The 24,405-nt window shown below is 28.3% G+C and overlaps 2 protein-coding genes across 3 annotated transcripts in view; both read right to left on the bottom strand.

The window, feature by feature from the left end:
- Positions 1-11,655, bottom strand: part of LOC107439807 (alpha-1,3-mannosyl-glycoprotein 2-beta-N-acetylglucosaminyltransferase) — a 30,438-nt gene extending 18,783 nt beyond the window's left edge. Inside the window, exons 1-6 of one of the 2 annotated variants that reach the window (XM_043042256.3) lie at positions 11,542-11,655; positions 9,150-9,276; positions 7,101-7,212; positions 5,999-6,137; positions 3,475-3,583; positions 2,049-2,187 (exon numbers count right to left, since the gene is read on the bottom strand). In XM_043042256.3, the coding sequence (XP_042898190.1) occupies positions 2,049-2,187; positions 3,475-3,583; positions 5,999-6,137; positions 7,101-7,212; positions 9,150-9,245 (595 nt within the window). In that variant the 5' untranslated portion in view covers positions 9,246-9,276; positions 11,542-11,655. Of the gene's footprint in view, positions 1-2,048; positions 2,188-3,474; positions 3,584-5,998; positions 6,138-7,100; positions 7,213-9,149; positions 9,277-11,246 lie in introns of both variants that reach the window. The other variant, XM_016052517.5, reaches the window with a different exon arrangement.
- Positions 11,656-18,583: 6,928 nt separating this feature from the next.
- On the bottom strand, positions 18,584-19,738 carry LOC147807120 (uncharacterized). The gene has a single exon (XM_087168773.1). The coding sequence runs from the start codon at positions 19,736-19,738 to the stop codon at positions 18,584-18,586; it is 1,155 nt and encodes a 384-aa protein (XP_087024899.1).
- Between the last annotated feature and the right edge of the window lie 4,667 nt (positions 19,739-24,405).

Genomic DNA, 24,405 nt, shown 5'->3' with positions numbered 1-24,405 from the left:
GCCACTGTATTTGATTTGTGTTAAAACATAAATATATATTTTAAATTGCTGTTGATATTTTGTAGCTAATTACTATATTTTTAATGTATGAATTTCTTAAGGTACTTCTATTAACTCTTAATACGAACCTCATACCTGCCAACTCTTCCGGATTTTCCGGAAGATTTTATTTTCATATTTAAAGTGGTAGTAATTATATACTATTTTTTCTTTTATAATCTTAATTTTTAAATGATATTGATCACCACTATTCTTACAAAAATTAAGCACATATATTAATATGCGTTACTATCATGGTTGTCAACTTAAGTTTCTCAAATACAACGTACTTGTTTGCTTAAAATTGAAGTTTTAATTCCATTTTAATACCACTGGGAAAAATGATAATGGAAGGAATTAAAAGTTGGCAGGTATGGAACCTTATTTCTGAGATTCATTAATTTATATTGAAATCAAATTTTTATTAATATAAACAGAGCCATTTGGTTCAAAATTTTAATAAAGTTAAAGCATTCAAAAATCCTAGTGTAAGAAAAAAAAATCATGTCTCTGTTTCAAACATATTTTTCTGAAAATATATGAAAAAACTTTTTGCAGCATTCAAAATTGTTGAACATAAGAATCTGCAAACCTTTTTAAAAAAATGTTTTAGACCAAGAAAATTATGTTACATATTTACCCTATTATTACCATCTAATTATTCAGGAAGAATAAAAATTTAAAAAAAAAATTTTACAAGTTACAAAAAGGTGTTTCAAACTCGATGAAAAAGTAAATAGTATTAATAGCTTACCCATTTAAAAACATACACCAATAAATTTTCACAAGTAAAATTCATTGCAAAATTATAAATTTTAACCACACAAATATATGTATTATTCAATTATACACAGGGTATCTGCTACATTTCAGATTTTCAAATTCATATCTTTCCATGACTAATTCCAAGAATTTTTCATGATTTAACCAAGTTACTATTTTCTCCGATAAAAACACAACAATAAATTTAAAAAAGCAATATAATAACATTCATTGAAATGATAGGTATAACCAAAACTGTTATACTCTGCATCGTCATATTTATAGGTTTTAAATTTAAAAAACGGAGTAAAGAAATAGTTGAAGCAAAAAAATACAAGAGCAATTTTTTTTCTTTTTTTCTGCAGAATTAAATTCTAAAGATACTTTTCTCGTTCATCAGAAAGGATAGAAATACTCCTGATTTTTCCGTTCTCAATTCGGAATAAAAAAATTCGCCAATGACTGGCTTGCTTCAGAGAGAATTTTAAATTGATAAAATTAAAAAAGTATATAATAAGAAAAATTCTGAAGTCACAGAAGTTTTAAAGATAATTCGCTCTGGAAATTATGTGTTTTCTTTCACTTTTTGAAAGAACACCACAATTTTTAAAGAACACGATAAAAACATTTTATATTTTAATCAAATATGACTGTGAGTGGGGATTTTGTTACAAATTCAGATAGTTGGAACACCATGAAATGGGGGGTAAATTCCATTTTAAAAATTAGATTTTTCGGCGACCTAAATCCATGACTTTTCATGATATTTTTAAAAAATAGTTAAAATCATGACAAATTTTGCTCAATACCGAAACCCATGATTTTTTATGACTTTCCAGGAGCGCGGATACCCTTTATACGCTACTAAATGTGAAGAGAACAGAAAACATACTACACTTAGATAAACAAAAAAGAAGTTTTAAAAATGCATAAGTAAATTAAGATCGTTAATAAAAACCAACAAAGTATTTAAAAGGATAGATGAATAGAGAATGCCAATAATAAATAATGAATAGAGAATACCAATAATAAATTAATAGAGAATGCCAATAAAATTCAAAATTTACTCTTCATTGACACTATCACCATTGCAAGCTTATTTCAACACAAGCTTTCTTTTTAGACAAATTCAATATTGAAATTTATCAGGAAAGTTTCTTTACTTTCAACATTATATTCATTCTAAAAGTTTGTTTAAGTTGATATACCTTAACTGCTAAAACAATCTAAGAAAACTTTAAATTTACCTTCAACAATTATGACACTTTTATGATTAAAACGAAAAAAGGTCTCATTGAGAGCCCAACCATAATGGCGTGCTATCTTATAGTATCCTTTAAATTTCTTTTCTTTGCCGGACAAGGGGATGTCACTCTGGTCTGGATGCTAAAATGAAAAAAAAAAATTTTTAACATAATAAAAAATTGCATTATCCCTTAATTGTTATATTTTCAGGAAATATCTTTAAATTCTAGGTGAGAAATGTTGTGTAGTCTATGTTGACAATGTTTTTGAATCTAGAGCTTTCAACAAAGAAAAAAAATTTAGACTAAAAATTAAAAAATCGAATCCAGTTCAGTTGATTCTACTAGAAATTACAATAGAGCGCCGATTATCCGAACGTCCAATTATCCGAATTCTTTTTTTTTTTCAAGTTTAGAATACTTTTTAACTTATCGACAATTTTTCTAAATCTAGAAAAATAAATAATATCCACTACATTTAATGATCATATTTAATTTACAACCTTTCTTAGCAGTTTTCTTATAGTAGCCATACATATATGTATTGTTATACAGTTAAACCTACATACCCCTTTAGCCCTCTGCAACGGAAAATTATTTTCAAAGAATGAGAGCTTCATTTTGACAGTCTAGAACGTCAAAATGATGTGATCCGGTTCAGTTGATTTATTTTGAAAAAATAAGCGCTGCTCAAAAAAGAACGTCTTCTTTGAAACAAAAGTCTTAGCTGGATTTCTTTTGCAATGGAAAATAAATAAAAAAAGGTTTAAATCAGTAATTGACAACAAAAAAATTATAAAAAGCTGAAATATGATTAAAAACTTCAAAATGAAAAAAATAAAATAAAAATGATTTAAAAATTGCAGAAAAAAACTTTTAAACGCGACAGAGCTATTTTGAATAGTACTTCCAGTTCTAAGCCTGGAAAAAGTGAGAAAAGGGAAGTTAGTGCATAAATAATAATCATTTAAACTAGATTTTAAACAACTTTCTAACTATCCAAACTTTTCATTAACCGAACCACAATTGGTCCCGATCAGTTCGGATAATCGGCACTCTACTGTATTTAACTTTGAAATAAAGTTTCATTGTCAGTATTGGAACGACAGTCCAAAAGAGTGGGCCTCTCTAGAACATTGTTGAATGTGGTTTCTCCTTGTTGCCAGTTCAATACCCTGATTGTTTTAATTACTGCATTAGGGCTTCTTAGAGACCTACTACCTGCTGCTTTGTGTTTGTATACCTCAAGCGTTGAGCTAGTTGCATCTAAAAAATATTTCCGCAAAACAAAATTTGCTTATCACTTGAATACTATCATTAATTATTTGTTTTCATCCAACAAGTATAGTGAAATTATAATATATGAATGCATGTAACTACATTCTTTGTATATAAAATGTATGTATTATGGTGAATAAAATGTATTTACCTGTATAAGTGTGAGTTGATCACCATATGACTGAATAACTCTTGTTGTTGGCTCATGACCACAATCTTGACTAACAATAATAGGAAACTGATGTGCAGAAGGCCTATACCTAAAGTAAATTATTTTCGATGAGTAAATCAATTAAGCTTCCATAATTAATTCACAAAAATAAAAAGTAATCATACATTTTAACAAATGAAAATACATATAATTTTACATTTAAAATACCGAGATATAAACTAGAAATCAACAAATAAAGTTCTTTACATAGAAACTAAATTTTATATTTCAATATATTTATGACCTGACATACAAAATATAAAATAAATCAAAATGTTTTAATAGCTTTCCAGAAAACTTTGTTTTCTAGCAGAGTTTTAAAAATACTACCTTTTTCTTCTCTTTTAAAAGGTATTCTAATGAGAATTTAAACCAGTTTAAAACTTTTCTTGTTACACGGATATTTTTTGAAAGCAAACTGCTCTTCTATAATTTTCTACTAAGTTAAAATCACAGGTTTTACTTAAACCAATCAATAGAATTTGGAAAACCGATAAGGTTCCAGATCAGTGGAAGAAGACAATGATTGTGAAAATACCAAAATTAGAGATTTAACAAAATGTGAGAATCGGCAGGATATTAGCCTATTATTAACACCATCAAAAACGCACCTGGTAAAATTATTGTAAATAGAATAAAAAATAAAGTTTAACACATTCTTAATACAGAACAAGCTGGAGTTCATACTCGTATTAGTACTGTCCAACACATGTTTATACTCAGAAATATAAATGAACAATGTAATGTCTGGAATATGATGCTACACCTTTAGTAAGACCACTATCGATTTCAATAAGTCTCTAGATTAAATTATAATGGACAAATTATGGTAAATTCTATAACTTTATGGTATACAACAAAAATTTATAAATGTTGTAAAAAGGACTGTATCAATAGCAAAGCTTGAGTTGAAGTGGTTGGAATCCAACTGATTTCTTCTTGGTGAAGACTTGAGTTAGACAAGCGCATGTTTTTATCAGGACTGTTATTTATTGTCATTTCAGACTGGATTACGAAGGGAAAATTAGGAATTTGATGGAATTTAACTTTTGTTCTGGAAAATCTGAACTTTGTATAAATTATACTATTATCATCAAAATTAAAAGATTTGCAAAAAATAAAAAAATAAAAAAAATAACTGATATTTCAGAACTACCTAATTGCATTTTAGGCATTGCAGAAAAAGCATGTATATCCAATCAGTCAATTAACAAATTATTACGAAACCAATTTGTCAAAAACAGTAAATTTGTAAAACTTCTTTTCAGGCAAAAATTACGAATTTAAATACAGATAATAATGTAACAAAAATAGATAAAATTTATAAACAATGTGGAATATTTGCAATGGATGACATTGTGATGATCAAGCAGTTTTACCAACTCCTATTTCCAATAGATGAACTATTCCTAACCAATTTTTATGTTCTAATAAACCAACGTAGCAATAAAACAGATTAGGTTAAATTTATATAAAATTAATTTGCATAAGCAAGATTACATCAAATAAACAAAAATTCTTGCTTTTCCGCAACTGCTTATCTGAAAATTGTCCGACTCGAATCTCAAGTTTTTAATTTTTCAGAAACAATCTTGGAAACTTAGTTCTTGCATTTTATTTTTACTGTTTTTACGTCAGTCCCTGTTAGTAAAAAGTTTTGTTTGTTTTTGTAGCATTATTAATCTTTACAAGCATAATCAAAATGTATTATTTCCATTTTCAAACACTATTGCCTTTTGTTAGGCATACTTTTCTATCTATGTAAAAGTATTTGATAAATCACTGCTATGGTACTACAATGTAATAAAAAATAGTAAAAGAAGACAATAAATTTTACCAGTTGCACACAATAGTTTTTACTCTACTTTTATAACAATTACAATAACATATTGAGTACACAAATTTTAAACTCCGATACACATTATTTTATAGATAAAAACAATATGACATTTTAGAGCAAACTATTGCATGTTTTGAAGAAATTTTTTTCCGTAAATCCTAAATTAACAATTAAGGCTTTGTTTCTACTTTGCCAACAATTAAAAACAACACATAATTATCAGCCCTTTCATACAATATTATTTGTTTTTATATCTAAAATTAAAATTTCTGAAGTATGAATTTTGATTCCCTTAAAAGAAATCTTTTGCAAAAAAGCATAAAAGTTTGCAGTTGATATTCATAATCATTGCTGCTAGCTATACAAAATATCAAATGTCATTAATATTTTTTTATTTTCAAGATTTCTTTATTTTTTGATAAAAGTTTAATGTAGAAAGAACTTCATAAAATGTAATTATAAAATAATAAACATAATTTACAAAAATTTATTCAGAAAATAATTAATTTTGTGTAAAAGTAAAAACAAAAATATAATAACATTTTCATAAAAGTTTTAAAAAAATAAATACAAGCGATTGAAAAGATAGCACGAAGTCAATACAAAAATATAATTAAATCTTACTTTAAAAGTTGATCTAAATTTCTCTTTACAGTCACTCTGTTGCAAGCGAAGACTAGAACACCAATTACAACATTACTAAAATCTGGATGCCTTAGGTCATGTGTAGCATTTTTAAAAATTTTGATGTTATTGGAATATTCTAGGAAGAAATGAATAAAATTCGATAAATTCATATGATAAATACCATTCTAATACTGCATATAATAATACAATTTATATAAAATACATTGTAAACTTTCTTGGACAAAACTATTTCTTTAGGAAATATTAGTTTTTATCCAAGTTAGTACTTTTGAAATGATACAAGTAGATATAAAATTATCCAAGTCTATAAATTGATGTTGACTTGGATCATTTACAGACTTGGATACAATGAAAACCACTCTGCAAACACGCAATTTCACTTGAAAAACTTGCTGCAAGCAATTTATTTACTTTTGTAACTAGTTTCAAACCTTTTGCTGCCATATTTTGTCAGAATGTTTAAAATCACTAATTTTCTTTAAAAAATATTTTAATTTTTATATAAATCTATATTGATTTTATACTTAACATACATTTCTTTAAATTTGGTAGTTCTTTGAAGATAAAACTCGTTACTGACGTATCAAATTTTCTGTTGTTGTATCTAAATTTTCTAAAAATGATGACAGGGTTAATATGCAAATTTTGAGTGCTCCTATATTTTTAAAAAAATGAGTCATATTAAAAACAATTTGCATAATGGTGAGAAATTTTCTATAAGCCATTATCACGTAGATTATGCACAACTTCTCCTCAGTATTAGCCGAAAATTATATAATTCCAAGATGAATGTAAGATGGTTTTAAAACAGTGCCACTATCTAGCAGCTTAAATAAGATTTAAAAATTATTTTTTATTTTTAGGAATTCATTAGTAAACTTTTCATTAACATTCATAAACATTTCATTAGTAAACTTTATACTTTAGAAATGAACTGATACAAAATGCACTGGATATTTTCCAAACGTATTCATTTAAGGTTTTTCTAAGTACTCAGCACAAAATATCAGATACAATTACTTTTGAGCCTAAAAATATGGCTATGGTATTAAAATGAATGAGCAATATAATGACTTACTTTCTTTGAAATTGTTAAGAAGTCCCAAGAGTTCATTGTTTACTTTCAATTGGTCTTTTAATTCTACCTCCAGCTGCTCTAACTGTTGGTGAAATTTCACACTCCGTTGAACCTTGAGATAAAAGTAATTTTTAGTTAAAAAATTATTAGAACATTATATTTGCCCTACAACCAGAGATGGGCATTTGTCATTCAGAATAATGAATAAAGAATGATGAATAATTACTCAAAATCTGAATAATGAATGATGAATAAAGATTTATTCATTAGTCAGAAATATTTTGAATAAAGAATAAATCATTCATTATTCGTTATTCAGTATCCTTTATTCATTAGTCAAGAATAACTCAATAATTTCACTGGTCCACAAAAATGGGCACGGAATACTCTAATTGACTACGATTATGACAACTACAAATAAAACGTTAATCCTTTTCAAGTATATTTATATAATGTTTGAGAAAATTTACTTTTGTCTAACATAATGCATACTTTTGAGAAATGGTTACATGGCAAAAAAGCGTTTAATTTTTTAAGTTAAAATTTTATTTAAAAATTTAAAATAGTATTATCGTTTGTTTTCAAAAACTATAAAAAATTGCGTTTTATAGATTTTAGAATAAAGTTTATTCAAAATTTTAAAATGAACTCTCGTTATAGACAAAGACATATCGATTGCATTTTTTGCTGGTTATTCAAAATTTTATTCAGAAAAATTAGTCATGACTAATGAGTTTATTCATCAATCATTATTCAAAAATTTTTATAAATTTGCATAATGAATGATGAATAATGACTAAAATTTCACATGAATAATCATTCAGAATAAATTTATTCTGAATAAATTTAGTCATGAATAAAATTTTCGTGAATGATGCCCATCACTGCCTACAACACTATAAAAAAATGAGGGGACAAAACTATTCTAATATTAGTAGGAAAAGCAAATAGAAAATTACCAATAATCATTCCAAGTAATATATGATCAATCCTACTACGATATTTTCATTCATAAATAGTATTTTTCATTCTTGAAATAGGACTTATCACTTTAAATTTTAAGACATATACAAATGACATTAATTAGCCACATTTTAACTCATTCGAACACGGTAAAAGAAACAATTTTTCTAGCTTCACAAAGGAGATTATTGGTTATAGCTTCACTATAAGGTTATTGGGCTTAATTCAATTTATTTTTCAATGATTAATAATTATTCATTATTTATGCTTGTTTTAAAATTATTCACAAAAAATGCTTAGCTAAATAAAAATGAAATATTTTACAACTGATATTTATTTTTAAGACTACAACTTTTCGTGCTGTGGATATAAAATATTAGGATGGTAAAAAAAATTTTGCTCAATTCTCCTTAGGATCATTACCAGAGAACCAGGTTTCTAAGTCATTAAAACTTTAGTCCATAATCTGAATTAGCTCTAACCACATTTTAGTAACATAAAAATTTAAATATGTATTAATTATAATCTAACAAAATATCAGAACTTTTATAAGTTTATAGCCTTGTAGTAAAAATCAAATATTTACAAAATAGTAAATAATCAAACTAATATTCAAAATGTTTAATGAATGCAAAGTTAAAGAATCGAAAGCTAAAAAAGTGAAGTATCAATAAAAAAACAGGTTAATAACTGTAATTTCATTTCTTTAAAAACAACTCCATCGCTTTTAGCGATATTTATTTTTACTATAATAGACATGTTTCCATAATAATAAATAAATAATTTGTATTTTGACCTTTACTTTTAAATTTTAGAATAAAAAAAAGTTAGATTTCTATTTTGTACAAACAGTGGTACAATTATCACTGCAACTAAATAATTCATAAAATTTAGTCCTCTATATCATATGCATCATTAAAGAGCAATCTTAAAGTTAGAAAAAATAGCAATGAAATTATAAAATTGATTTTTATTTATTTTTTAATTGGACCTTTTAAAACTTTATAGTTTTATTTAATTTAGTTATTCATAAAATATAGAAAGAATAAAAAGAATTTATAATCTTACTAAGACCAAAATGCATACCTTTCCTTGAGGCCTTTGTAAAAACAAACGATAAGTAACTGCTGCCCAAGAAAGTAAGGCCAAAGATACAATAAAGACAAAGGTCCTTCTACGCATTGCCAGGATCCACCGACTCTTTATTCATTATCTATAAAGAATATTTTTCTTTTAAAAACTTTTTTTAATTCGATACAATCTACCAAGATACGACGTATGCAAGTTTTGAAGAAATGAAAAATTGAATCAAAGGATAAGAATAAACCATATTAATTAAGAGTAAAGGAAAAATTGCGCACAGTATGACAAGATTATGGAAGTGCATAAGTTCAAGGAGGTATGAGGTGCCTATACTAAATGGGGTAAGACATGAACAATTGTCATTAAGATTTGAGAGACCAAGGACCTGGTTAAAATTCTTTTAAAAAAACTTAAGTGAATTTCCGTCTCTATAAATGCACATATAAAATAAATAATATAAAGCAGTAAATGTATAGTTTTGAGAAGAAATAAGCAACAATAAAAAAACTTCGAAGTTAATATTTTAGTATGCTTATGAAAATAGATATTTCCATAATTAAAGTGAAAACTAGCTTTAAAAAAAGCAATTAAAAAAGGGCCTCTATTTTCTGAAATAAATCTTAGAAAATATAAATATAAGATTTTTTGTGTAAAGATTAAAGAAATCCATATTAAAGTTTGTTTTAAGGGCTGTAAAATATGAATCTAGCCTTGAAGGTGACTAAAATTCTCTAATATTTGCATGTTACAATGTGTTATTTTATATGTAACGAAATTATATGATGTACTATTTGGATGGGAATAGGTCTTTAATATAGTAACATAGGAGTATATATCTTTAATGGAATAAAGCAAAAATTTCTCAAAACTGTAGCAATTGACAGCTTATTTTGCCAGTATAATTTCGCCACATATTCCAATTTGGAAAAACCACAAGACATCAATATTTCCCTAGTATATTCACATTTTAATCATTTATTGATTAGATATTTACTAATTGATATTTATTTTTTTTATTATGATTTTGATATGCAAAGTAAAAAATAGTTTTATAAAAAAAATTTAACCAGTGAAGGTAGTTGATGAAGAATAATTGCGGAACCTTCTAAAGTATCTTTCTAAAGTAAAGTAAAGTTTTGCAGAACAGTAAATAGTTCTGTTCCTGAAGGCTGATGAAAAAAATTATGTTATTTTTCGTCATTATAACTGTCTATTTGATATTTCTGCTGATCCTTTTGTGAGTAATAACTTTACACTGCAAAATGGTTTTTGAAAAATGCTTAAATTAAACCTATTTAGCTAGTTAAAATATTTATATTCTAAATGGATTAGTTGCCTCTGGGTAATGATAAAGTAAATAAGCGTTCTCAAAATTTTAAAACTACAAGCAACAAATGCAGAAGGAACAAATAGAAGCAAGACAAGAACAATTAGAAGCTATTACTATTAATTTACCGCATCAAAGTAAAGATTAACACATAACAGCAACTTATAAATACAATAAACTACAAAATATTTTATATATAAAGTTATTTGCAACATAATCAATTATTAAGAATAAAGTTTTTTAGAACTTGTTAATAAAGCACTAAATAGATAAAATAAATATTTTAATATTGCATAATTTAATGCTCAAATTTTGTATAATAAAATATCTTCCCATTAGGTATGAGATAAGCCTCATACCTAATGGAAAGATAAGAAAAATCAGCATAAAATTTTAGTCTTTTATTCATTAAGTAAAATTTTATAGCAGGATCAACAATCTAGAATGATAAATACAATAAATAAAAGTTACCTACACTGGAAAACATGTTTATTTATTTTTTAAATTTTTGTTCTATTTCATTATTTTGTATGAAAGAATTTAACAAAAGGGGATGTAAACAGGAATGATCATCTGAATAATAAAACGTAAAATAAGAGATAGTTGGTTAATAACTTTTTTTAGATATTTTATAGATTTAAGGATACCAGAAATTTTTCAATAAAACGGACCATTACTTGAATCGGTAAATACTAAATCTGATATTTTCAAGACTAAGTTAAATGTCAACAAATGTAAATAGTTTAATAAAATAAAATTAAATGCATGATTACCGATGCTATCCTTTGATTACTCTTCGAATAAAACTTTCGAAACAATTTTGAATATGATTATGAAGAAAAATACATGGAAACAAAAAAAAAAAGTCTAAATATTCTGGAAAAATGTTTTAAACAAACCAAAGAATGAATCTAAATACATTTATATAGGGCATATATTCAAAATTATGAGAGATTTGTGATAGCGTTTAAACTTCCCAAAATAATATTTTATTATAACAAATAAAATTATCTATTGAAAAATCATTTAGTATCCAGCTTTTCATTCACATTAGTACATGATTAGTACCCGTCATCGAAAACAGTGCCCGCAGAGAACAGAGCAGAAGCAAACAGTCGAAAAAAAAACCTGCGTGACAATTTCTTTGTTGCCAAACTGAACATATAAAGTAAGTAAAAACCGAGGTTACAAGCATAATTTGGATCAGACGCAGAAATCGCACTTCTCCGAACGCGATAGCCCTGATCACCATTCAGGAAATATGAGAACTTGATTGGCGAAATATAGTTCCCTGCGATGAGCTCACCAATCAGATTCCTTATTTCTTTCTCAACGTAAATCGGAGATGCGGCAATCGCATTCGGTTGAAAATGGTTCTTAAATCTTTTAATATATGTAATGAGAATGTAACATACCATTCAGCACATTTTCTAAAAAACTTGAGCAACCTCACTGAGTTGTTGTAGTTCATTTACGTCGCTCTAGAGCTATTGGCGACGGTCTGGGAAACATCCATGAGGATGATCCGAAGACATGCCATCACAATTTTGAGGGAATGGCACCCTCGCTTCAACAAATTCACTGAGACCATCCATATTAAACGAAATAGGATTGCTTTTTTAATGTCTTAAAAAATAAATATATTATTTCTCTAAATTTTTCAATCAGAATGAATAAGTAAAAAACTTTTTTTTTCCCTTCTTAATAATATGACTCTCGAATTATTTAAAATGAATGGGTTTGCATTTTCTTAGTAAATTTGTCAATGGCTCAACCATTTGAAGTTAAGAAAAAAGTAAATATATTTTACATATAAATATTTTGGTGATAACAATTTGATTATTTATTCTCATAAAACAATTAATTTTGTATACTTTGAACAAAAATATAAACAGAGATGTATTTAAAAAGTTTTCACTCTAATGCTAATGTAAAGCTGTAAAGAGCTTCATATTGTATTTTATTTTATTTAATCTTATCTTATTTTATTTCATCTTATTTTATTTTATCTTATTTTATTTTATTTATTTATTTATTTGTTTTACCATAACGTGGTAAACTTTTTTGTCCCTAGCGTATACAATGTCATGATGCGGTAGTAAGCTCTACTACTAATTAGATGATGCTTATCATTTTCTTTTATTATTTTTACTTGAATTAATAAATTCTTTTTCCTTTTAATAGTTTGGCTATCTGTTTTATTTTAATTCAATAAAATGCTTGGACTTGGAGTCTTTTTCTTTAAGGATGCAGGGTGTTTTTCCTAAGCCCCTAAAGTTTATTATGATTCGCTTAAAAAAATTTCTTTACTCTCAATTTTGTTGTCTTTGAATTTTTTTCCCCATTGAAATTGACATCACAATTGTAATTATAGACTATATATATAGAAATTTTAAATTATGGATTTTTCTTTTTTCTGTTTATAGTAGTATTTATTTTAAAGCGGAATTAAATGAAAAAGAGCTAAACAAAAATGTAACTGAGGCAGTAAATTGATGTTAAGTTAAGGAATAGGAAAGAACCAGGGAATATTTTTTGACTATGACGAAAAGAAACTGAAAAACGTGTCATTATAATGTCCCAATGGAACGTCTTCAAATATTATTCGTTCGGGATAAGGAATAAGTAATAAACTGTATAACTTATGAAATATCATTGCATTGTAAGTCTGGAAAAGTTCGGCCTCATAAAATCCATTGAGCGTGCTCTAAATTTCTTCAACTTTTGAAATTTAGACAATCATCTGACTGCAAATTTTCTGAGCAACTCAGTTCATAGTTTCCAAGTGCCGTCCTGATTTTTTACTTATTAAAAAATAACATATAATACATAATACATAATACTTATTAAAAAATAACATATATACATATAACATATAAAAACATAACAAAAATAATATATATATTATATGAGAATAAAGTTTTCAAACGAAGAACATATCACTTTGGAATTCTCCGAATTTATAAATCAGGTAAGTATTGTGATTTTCATAATAAAAACTTGCTTGTAAATAATTTTCTTTCTAATTTGATGAAAGTTCTCGATAGAATGGTTTTCTATGTCCGATTAGGAATGAAAAAAAAAAAAAAAAACACGAAAGCTCTTTTATTTTTATGTAAAGAATTTTTAGAATCGCTTTTTTTTTCGTAAGTATTTTTTATCTTGCCTTTTTTAGTTGTTTAATGATGATTTTTATTGAAACTTAAAATTTTTTGATAAAAATTGTTGTCAAAAAACTTTTTTTGTAAAATTAAATTATATAAAATTAAATTATATAAAATTATGGGCTTATGCATACTTTTTGCATATTTTAATGTTTGAAGTAAAATGATTCATAAAACTATGGAAATGTAAAGTTTGAATAAACCTTTCAGGTTTTATCATTAAATTTCGTAAAACGATTTCTCAGGCATTAGGTTTTAACTCTAATAAGAAGATACATATTTTTTTCTGTTTATTTACAAATATTTTTCTGATGTGTTTTGGATATTCCTTCTCTAGAAAAAAAAAAGCGATACAATTTTGTTTTCGCTTGTATAAAAAAGAGTATCGAACATTTTTCCTTTTTAAATTTAATAAGCCACAATAAAGTAGGAACGTTACAGTGCTACATGTGCGCTACATTAAAGACGTCTCCTGAGCAACTGAAAGACTGTTCATATAGAAATCGCAGGTATTCGTCTCATACAACAACGCCTCCTATAGTTCGTTGCGACAGCGAATCCTTTTCTAATCTTCAAGTTTAATCTTTTGTCGATGAAATAATTCTGATATATTTATCAAAGTACTTAAAAGATTGTTTTGGAGGAAGCTTTGTAAATTGCATAAAATCTGAGTTAAGATAGAACTTGTTTGTTAAAAGCTCCCACACAACCGTCGCTAAGTTTCTTAATTCTAATTGAAAAATTTTAACTGGATTTTGCTACAAAAACCTTAATGGAAATTACATACCTTAAAGTTATGCCAACTTTGTATTAAGGAAATATTTGGCGAGTTTTTCCTCCATTTCGTATATTTTTACTCAGTAGTGTATCTAGGGTACCGCAATTATGGCGAATGCCATTGGTGCATTATTTTAAAAAGGTGCAAAATCAATAAACATCAACAATTTTTTTTTCACTTAAGAATTTCATTAATTTTTTTTTTTTTTTTTTGAAGTTAGAGCAGAATTAAAAAAAAAAAGCATACAACATTTAAAAGAAAAAGTATCCAGGATCCCAGAATAAATCTTTAAGTAACTAATTTTTTCACAACCACAAACAAAGAGACAGGCTAAACAATTTGTTCCTCCTCTTCATATCACACTGCAAGATTGTAGTCGTTCTAAAAGGGTAATTATCCTGGAAGGAAATGGATGGAACCCCTGCAAGCAGAGATAGATCTTTGGTGATGACCAGAGGACTAAGAAATGTGAAAACCATGGGGTGTCCCAGTCTAACCTAGACTAATTATTCTGTAGTAAAATGCTTGTAAATCTTCAATTTTATCAGTGATTATCAATTTTATCAGTTTCATCAGTGGCTTTAAAAAATATTTTCCTAATCAGTTGAATAGATTTCAAATAGAACCCATGTTGTAGGTTAGCATAAATCCTTCCACAAAAGGAGAATTTTGCCACCCATGGTGAGAAATACCTCCACAAATGTGTGAAATACTAAAAATAGGAGGCACCTCTGCCTCGCTCGACGACTAATTTGAACCAATGAAACCATTTAACAACGAATGCTAATGTTCTGAAAAATAAAGATAGAAGTAAGTGTAAGTTGTTAGGTGCTCATGCTCATAACCAGTTTGAATGACAAGACAAGACAAGCTTATGCTCATATAAAAAAAAACTCTGCTCGTTTTAATTTTTATTTCAAAATTTAATTTTAAAAAATCATATATTTAAAGTTGATTTTTAATTTTTATGAGCTATTTTGATCGGATCGTTACAGCTTCTGGGCTCTTACATTTACAGTTGATTCAGCTATTTAAGTGAACAAACAAGGATTTTCTTTGTTGATTGTAAGTAATCATTTCATAAATATTTAAATAAACGCATTATACTTAAATTATTAATTAGCATTATATTTTCTAGAAATGATGTCCATATGCCGGGATGCCAACTGCTAAGATTTCTCCGAAATATTTTATTAAGCCAACAACCGAAAAATGTTTTTCTTTCTAGTTATTAATAGATAGATTTTGAGTTAATCTACTTGTGAAAGTTCGATTTCTTTTCCTTGTTTTTTTGAAAGGTTGGATTAAGGAACATATCATCTGTTGTTGACATTGTTTTTTAGTACTCTAATCCACAGAAGTATTATTTTTATTATATTTTAATGCCTGAAGTATAAGTTTCAATAATCCTTACACTTACAAGTAGGAAAATAAAACGATTCTTTTAATTTATAAAAACATTTTTGCTTTATATTTTTAAATTACATTTATTTAATATTTATAAAACTTCGAGGAATGGAACTTTCTTCCATAGCATACCGGGCACAAAATTTTTAATCTTTCTCCTATGTCTTTTCTCTTACTTCAGATTGCCATTTTCTTTCTTTTTTACAAAAAAAAAATTAGATCAAATAATTACTATTCTTTAAATTTTATAAGTATTTTACAATATATATCACTTACATTACACTTATAACACTACATATCCTATAACTTCTAAAAAATTGTTTTACTATTTTTAAAAGGGTTCATAAAGTGTTCTTTATTTATATATTATATTTGTTTCTTATAATCAAAATAAAAGGGTTGCAAAATAATATTAAGACTATAGTATGTAGTTTATAATCAACCATTGTTGTTGTTCATTTAGGTCGCACTAGAGCTGCACAATGGGCTATTGGCGACGCTCTGAGAAACATCCCTGAGAATGATCAGCTTAGTTTCTCAAAAAAAGAGTAGTATTATTAAAGTGACATTAACAGTAATTTTTTTCATTAAATAATTATCTTTATTTTAAGAATATTAAAAAAAATAACAGGCATCTCATGAATAGAAAAAATAGAGCATGCGCATTCTTATAATGTATTTTCATAAAGATACAAAAAGCGTTCTTTTCCCCAAATATTCCAATGACTTATATTTATCCTTTTCCTTAAAAACAACTTTTGAAACTAATTAAATTTAATTAGTTTTAAAAATTATTTTTAAAAAAGCTTACGCAGGTTGGTCTACATTCATATAGTTTGAATAAGGAGTTCGGATTCCTGAAAAATCGAATTTTGAAAAAGTTGTATATTTAAAATTTGATTTCTCAGGAACTACTCGATCAATTACTAATTTTGTATTATATGTTAAACTACCTTCTTTTAAAATGATATAAAATGTATGCGTTATAATTCAAAATTTTTTCCAACTAGTATTCAATAAAATAATAAATATTTACTAAAATGTTATTTTTAGACAATTTGCGCAATGATATACGACTTTTATAATTGTGCCAAAATTTTTTCAATCCACTTGAAAAGCTCTTCAGTTATTTCTCAGATTGCGATTTTGGAGTTCAAAAATCCGAATCCGTAGAAAAGTAACATATTTATTCAGAGAAAGTACGTTTTAGTGTCCGATTTGGTAACTTAAAATATCGCCCCTGCACTTATTAATTAGCATATTTGAAGTCACCCCTTAGAATCATTAAGAATGAGTCCTAGAACGTGAAGATCTGATCATTAGAACAAAAGGTATCAGGGTGGTCCTTTTGTTTATTTACTTATTTTTGCGCACTTAACGTCTAAAAATTTATAATTCAAATCTGCTTAATTTTTTTTTTTTTTTTGCTTTATCTGTACGAGGGTTGCCATTTATATTTCTGGCCTGGGCAACAGTAAATGTTGCTAGGCGACCACAGACGCTTTTAATCGAAAGTTTGATATTTTTAAACATAAATTCAGCAGACGATTTACCATTATAGCTTCATTTGTGTTGTTGACAGTAAATTGAAAAGTTCTTCTCTTTCAAAAAATGGAATTGAATCGTGAACATTTTTGTGCCATTATTTTTCATAACTGTCGACGTGGATTGTCAAGACAAGTTATAGGAAATTTTACAGCGGCCTAGGCCTATAGGCCCATTCGCCGAATGCAGTGGAACCACAATTTTTAATTTGACAGCAATTATATAGAAATGAAGTGTTAAAAATTTTACAGTAGCAGCGATGGCAACAAGCCTCGAAAACATTGAAACACATCAGAAAGAAGGTCAACAGACCCTTATAATTTTACATATCGTTCAACAATTTAACATAAAAACAAATTAAAACAATATTGATCGTGCTTGGTATTGTACCGTTCAGGCCAACAGACCCTTATACTAACGAAATGTTTGTAACATCAAGAACTCATTTTTACTTACTAGATACTACAGTTGAATAAAGGTATCAATAGGATCGAATTGAGAGCTAGAGCTAGTTGCTGGGTAAAAGGAAAAAGTTAAGAATTACACACAAGATAAAAGTACACATTAGTACTAGCTTGTCCTAAGGGACATAAAATTTGAATAAATCAGTAAAATGAAAATTTTACAAACGTTACAATTTTAAAACATTATGTTTAAAAATAAAAATCGACTGTACAAAGCCGTTTACATGCATAAAATTTCAAGATATAAAATTATTTGTAGATAAAAGATAGGATAAAGATGTAAAAAGACAAAATTGATAAAATAACAAGTATAGATAAAATATACCCTAAGATTAAAATCATTAAAATATATTCGTCCAAAAGGGACGTAAATGTTATAAAATTCATTTAAAATTTTAAAATATTTGCAAATCAAAATTTAAAAGCGTGTTCTTAAAAATACTAAAAAATGGTGGTATGCAAAATCAAGGATAAAAGCTAATTGTGTATAAAAATTAAAAAGAAAATCATTTAAAAGTTGAATAATTAACAGTTAAAATCAATAACAGACCAGTGTAAAACAACCAGCCGAGCAACAATTAAAAAGTGTTGAGTAAAATGGAAAGCGATGTCTAAAACATAAAAAATGTAAATACAAGGTCAAAAATTTAAAATATGATATATTAAAAGTTTGAAATTTAAAATACTACGAGTAAAATTATTAAATGAAGTGGTCCAAGGAGTATTTAACTATATTTATTGAGGAGAGCAAATTAGTTGTTAAATTGGGCCAGCGTCTCCTCGAGAGTAATTTTAATGATCTCTTTAATAATGGATTTGCAAGTATTACTCGTGAAAATTTGTTGTTCATTCCTCCCGAGGAAGTGGTTTTGTCTGAGTGTCCGGAATCTGTCGCAGTGAAAGAGTAGGTGCTCAATTGTTTGAATATCTTCACAGTTATTGCAGGTATCACTTTTATTAAAAAACCTTTTTTGGTAGACCCCGAACACTCCGTGCCCCGTCAAATATTGGTTCAGATAAAAATTTGTTTGTAATCTTTTAACTGACGGGGTCTTAATAAATTTAAATGTTTGACGGCCCTTATTACTGCTCTCCCATTGATTCTTCCATATTGAAGTTAAGATATTTCTAATGTTTGTTTTAACCTGTTTGGGGGTCCTCAGTACCTGGAGATCTATTGTGCTAGAACAAATGGCGTTTTTGGCTGCCTCATCTGCCTCCTCATTGCCCTGGATCCCCACATGTGCTTTGACCCAGTTCAATTTAATGTTGTTATGCCATAGTTTTTTTGTCTCTTCAATAATTTTTGAACTGGGTTCTGGATCAGCCAGGGCCTGTAAGGAGGACATGGAATCAGTATAGATTGTTACATATTCGATATGTTGCTGATTGATCCATGCTAGAGCTGTTTCAATTGCCATGAGTTCTGCTAAAAAGATATTTGTGTTGTCGGTGACTCTGGTGGAGACCTTATGTATTGTGATACCATTCTGTTTAATAATCATTGCAAAGGCTGTCTTATAGTGATTAGGTTGTTCTGTCTCCATCCTAGAGCCATCCGTATAGATCTCCGTGTCCTGATCTTTTGGGCAATCATATCCCCAAGGCAAGGATCGATATTTTGAAGGGTGTTCCGGGGCTGGTTTATCGAAGTTCATTGTATGGTCAAAGTTAGTTGGGAATACGTAATTCATATCCTCTAGTCTCCAGCCCCATTTGACTCTTTTAATGTAAATGTCTTCAATTATCTTAAGTTGAATAGGAACGACGCCCGCCAGTATCTGGATAGCCTCCGTGCTAACAGTAGAATAAGCTTTAGTAATAGTCAGAAGAGGGATTCTTTGTAGGCTTTTTAGCTTTTCGTTTATTTTGGTGTTGTTCCTATACCAGACACTGGCGGCATACATTATTATCCTTTCACTTGCCTGGAGATAGATTCTTTTAAGTAGTTGCGGTCTGAGGCCCCATTTTGCCCTGGCAACCCTTTTAATAGCCTAATTAAAGTTAGTGAGTTTATCTTTTAATTCATTTAAATGTGGTATCCATGTCAGACCTGGGTCGAGTATGACGCCTAAATACTTCATCGTTCTTACATTTTTAATATTACAAGTATCTGTAGGTCTGAATTTTATGCATGGTAGCCTTCCTATTTTTTTATTGCTCTTAGGAAAGGTTATTAATTGGGTTTTATCTCTGCTGAAGTTAAGTTTGTTCTTCTCGGCCCAGTCTGACATGCAGGAAAGAATATGGGTTACCAGTTGGTCAAAATGATATAAGATTGAACCACTTATTAAAAGAAGTATATCATCTGCAAAAGCAATTAAAGAAACGTCATTGCTATTAAAATCTTTAAATTTCGTAAAATCCATAGTAGCAATACAATTAAAAATATCATCAATTAAAACCAGCCAAAGTATAAAGTACAAAGTATTTGTCAAGACAAGAGTGATTCGATGAACTTAATTCTTTATTCAGCGATAAAGCGCCATCCTACAGCACTGTAAAAAATTGGTATAACGAATTTAATCGTGGTCGATGTTCGATCCAGGACGAATCCCGTGCAGGTCGTTCAAAATCCATTGTTGTGCCAGAAAAGATCGATGCTGTGCGTGAACTGATAAAGCAAGATTGTCATGTGACATACCGTGAGATAGAGGCGTCTTTAGACATTAGTATGACTAGCATCAATAAAATATTGCATGAACATTTGAGCGTAAAAAAAATTTGTTCGCGTTGGATCCCGCATAATCTGACAAATGCTCAAAAAAGGCTCGTGTCGATTGGTGCAAGGAAATGTTGGAAAAATACGTTCAAGGTACATCAAGGGCTGTGTATAACATCCACACAGGTGACGAATCGTGGATCTATGCATATGAGCCGGAAGCAAAACAGCAATCAACTGTATGGGTCTTCCAAGACGAGGCAAAACCAACAAAAGTTGTTCGAGGAAGAAGCACATCGAAACAAATGATTGCCTGCTTCTTCGGTATTAACGGTCATGTGGCAACAGTGGCGTTAGAGCAACGCAGGACGGTCAATTCTGAATGGTACACGACCATTTGTTTGCCAGAAGTCATCGGAGAAGTTCGAAAAAAGCAGAAGAACAAGCGAATCATTCTTCATCATGTCAATGTGAGCTCTCACACATCGACTCAAACAAAGGCATTTCTGACGGAGCGAAAGATCGAACTGATGGGTCATCCGCGTACAGCCCTGATTTGGCACCCAATGACTTCTTCTTATTCCCACACATCAAAATTAAATTACGTGGACAACGATTTTCGACCCCCGAAGAAGCGGTTCATGCATTCAAAACGCATGTTTTGGAGTTACCTCAATCGGACTGGAAAAAGTGCTTTGAAAATTGGTTCAAACGCATGCAAAAGTGTATTAATCATCATGGAGAATATTTTGAAAAACAATAAAACCAATTTCGATCCTACATATTTGTTTTTTCATTATTAGGCCAGAAATATAAATAGCAACCCTCGTAACCTGATGCGAAGAGGATTTTTCATAATTTGATTTTATTAAATAGACCAGAATGTATTCTGATCTATTGGTTTACTCAGTGCCTTTCTTTCACAGTTAGCAAATTAATTATTCCTAGATATTCTTAAAATAAAACGTCAACTTCCTCTAATTTATTTCTCATTAAAGAATGTATTTTTTAGTTTTTTTTTTTTTTGTCACTATTAAGTCCAGAGTTTTGTATGGGGGATATTTTATGTGTATATTTTTTCTTATTATATGTTATTATATAATGTTTGTAAAATTCAATTATACTAAAAGCTTAGGTCTTTTTATTGAACAGTAAATGAACTATCAAAAATAGATTATTTGATTGTAGCTTTTTTATTTGTAATTACCATAACGAATCGTAATTATTTAAACTTTAATTCGTAATTATTTACTTTAATGAATTTATTATATCGAGATGATTTTATTGTCTTGATGTTAGCAAAGCATGATTATTTTTAAAAAAATTTCCTTCAGTTTTTATTTTAAAATTATTGGATAATCATTCGGTTATGTTATAATTCTTCTTTAAACCAGAGTTACTTTTTTTGTGTGTGCGTTTTGTTGTTTGTAAAACTTTAAAATATAATTGTGCTTAACTAAGCAAATTGTCAGAATTTTTATTGATAGCTGAACAAATGCAGTAGAATCCTCTATAAATATGATAAAACAGACTTTCAGTTTCTAATCAATGATGATTATGAATACACTTGAATGCATTACATTTAAAAAGAGATAATTTTATTGTTACAGTTCATTTTTATTTATTTATTAATCTATCTTTATTTAAATGTAACGCAATCTTTTTGTAATATTGCCAAAAGGGTTAAATGCTTCAAACAATGTTTTTATTTAGTATTGTATAACAATAAAAGAGAATATAAATATTTCAGGAAAGATGCCAGGACGCGATTTGCCGTAGGCCATAGATATAAAGGCGCATCTTTCCATAGATGCGCCTCTGTTTATACCTCATCAAAACACTACGAAACTAGTTATTTAAATATTTAGTGGATAGATTTTCAAGCAATACTCTTTTTTTTTAAATAACATATTTGAAAAGTAATTGAATTCTTAACAATTACTATCGTGTGATAAATATTCTGGAGAAAATTATCAAATGAGAAAGATTAGAAAACATTCTGAAATTTTTTAGAATCTAGAACCTTTTATTTAGGTTTCATCGCATAATAGAATAAACAGAAAGAATTTAAACGTACAACAACTTAGTCCAAGGTTTATCTTTTCCTGAATAGGGCTGATTAATTTGAGATATAAAGAAAAATGCATGAAAAACAAGCATACATGAAACATGATTGGATGCAGACGGAAAATAGGTTAAAGCTCCCTTCCCTTGAGTGTTTTGGCAGTTTTCCAAACGCGAGTTAATTTCATTCAAAAAGACCTAAATGTTAGTGAATCAAGGCTGGTATTTTGTACGGGAGTTCCATTGTCTTCTGAGTAGGGCTCAAAAAAGTAAAATAAATAACATATAAATCCACAGACAGATGTTTATTAATCAAGATGATAAGTTAAGTGCAGTAAAAATCTGTTATAACAACAATTCATATTAACAGATGAAATTGTCATTGTTGTGAGCTTGTTGTTATAAGCAAATACACTTATTTAATGTTAAAATAGCAATAACAATGCTAAAAAATATGTTTACTACTTTTTTTTTGTTGTTCTGAACAATTACTCTGATCTAAATATATATCTAGACTTTGTCTACAAGATTGTAAACTGGATTCCGTAGCTCTGCACTTGAAAAACGGCTGAAATTTCTACAACAGAAATGTTTTAACAATGAGTTTCTAAATCGTAACAAGTTTTTGCAAAGAGAAAATGAAGTGAAGTGTGATACCTTTCGAAGTAGTTGATAACATTAAATGTTGATTTCAGTAGTAAGTTGTCATGAAAGGAAATTAAGGGACCAGTCCATGATAGATATGTGGTCAACAAAAAGACCATCCTTTCGAAAAGCAAGGCAGAATTTCTATCAATACCACAGCTTTTCTTTCGTTAAGAAGAAGATAACTTTCCCTGTTTTTTGTCACACATTGCTTTATAAAAATAAAGGGCGAAAATTGTCACAATGAAACTATGTTCGTTTTTGAAGTTATACTTCTTATGCGACTTCCAACAAGGTTGCGTTAAACGGTTAACGCTACATTTTTATTGGCCGGGAAATCACGTGGTACGATCCAGTTTTCCCTCATTCATTTCCATATTGTTTTGGTTCTCACTAGCATAAAAATAATAAAAGTCATAAAAGTATTGTTTTTCTATAAATATTTTTTTAGTTTGTTTTGATACACATATAATTTAATAGGATAGTATTTTTTATTTTCAAATTTAGTGGATAACAATTGTAAAAAATGAGTGAAAACAATCCCACGGACAATGCGACGGATTTGTGAAGGTAGGTCTCTTGTGAATATCAATTGATTGTTAGGTTTTCTCTTTTGAAATTACATTATGACGCATTCACATACATTATTAATACAAATACATTTTCCAGGGCGAGACGATAGGGGTTCAAGAGGTCCACGAGGGAAAAATGCACAATTTTACCGTTATTAAAGAGCACGGAAGCGAGCGGAGCAGGAAAAAGAGTCGTTGAATAGAACTAGTGATCCTTCTACGACTGCTGATTCTTCTACAATTAGCGTCGCAGGTTGCGAAGTTTAACTTCTTCCGCGCGGAGGGACTCCACGCACTATTTTTCACATTTCTGTTATAATACCAGAAATAAATAAAACTGTCTTCCTTTATTGCATAATATTGTTAAACAGCAGGGAAAATGCCTTTTCCTAAAAACAACTTGTCGCTATAGCGGATTTTAGCTATTTTTAACGCGTTATAAACATACACCGTTTGAATGTTTAATATTAGGATTTTGACGGTGACTTGGAAATTTGTTGTAATAGCAGTTTTCTCGTAACATGTTACTTGTTATATCGAGCTGTTAATGTATTTATAATTGAAATTAAAAATAATATTTATATAAAAATAGGAATAAATATCATTAATAATAAACAATATGGTCTTAATA

The sequence above is a fragment of the Parasteatoda tepidariorum genome, chromosome 7, assembly GCF_982258835.1.
Source record: "Parasteatoda tepidariorum strain Cologne lab strain chromosome 7, Ptep-v5.0, whole genome shotgun sequence".
In the NCBI taxonomy this organism is placed as follows: Eukaryota; Metazoa; Arthropoda; class Arachnida; order Araneae; family Theridiidae; genus Parasteatoda; species Parasteatoda tepidariorum.
Note: the sequence above shows the minus strand (reverse complement) of the source record. Positions and strands in the feature narration are given on the sequence as shown.

Bases quoted from the DNA above. Each gene is read 5' to 3' on its own strand.
- LOC147807120 (XM_087168773.1), bottom strand. From the start codon at position 19,738: ATGTATGCCGCCAGTGTCTGGTATAGGAACAACACCAAAATAAACGAA.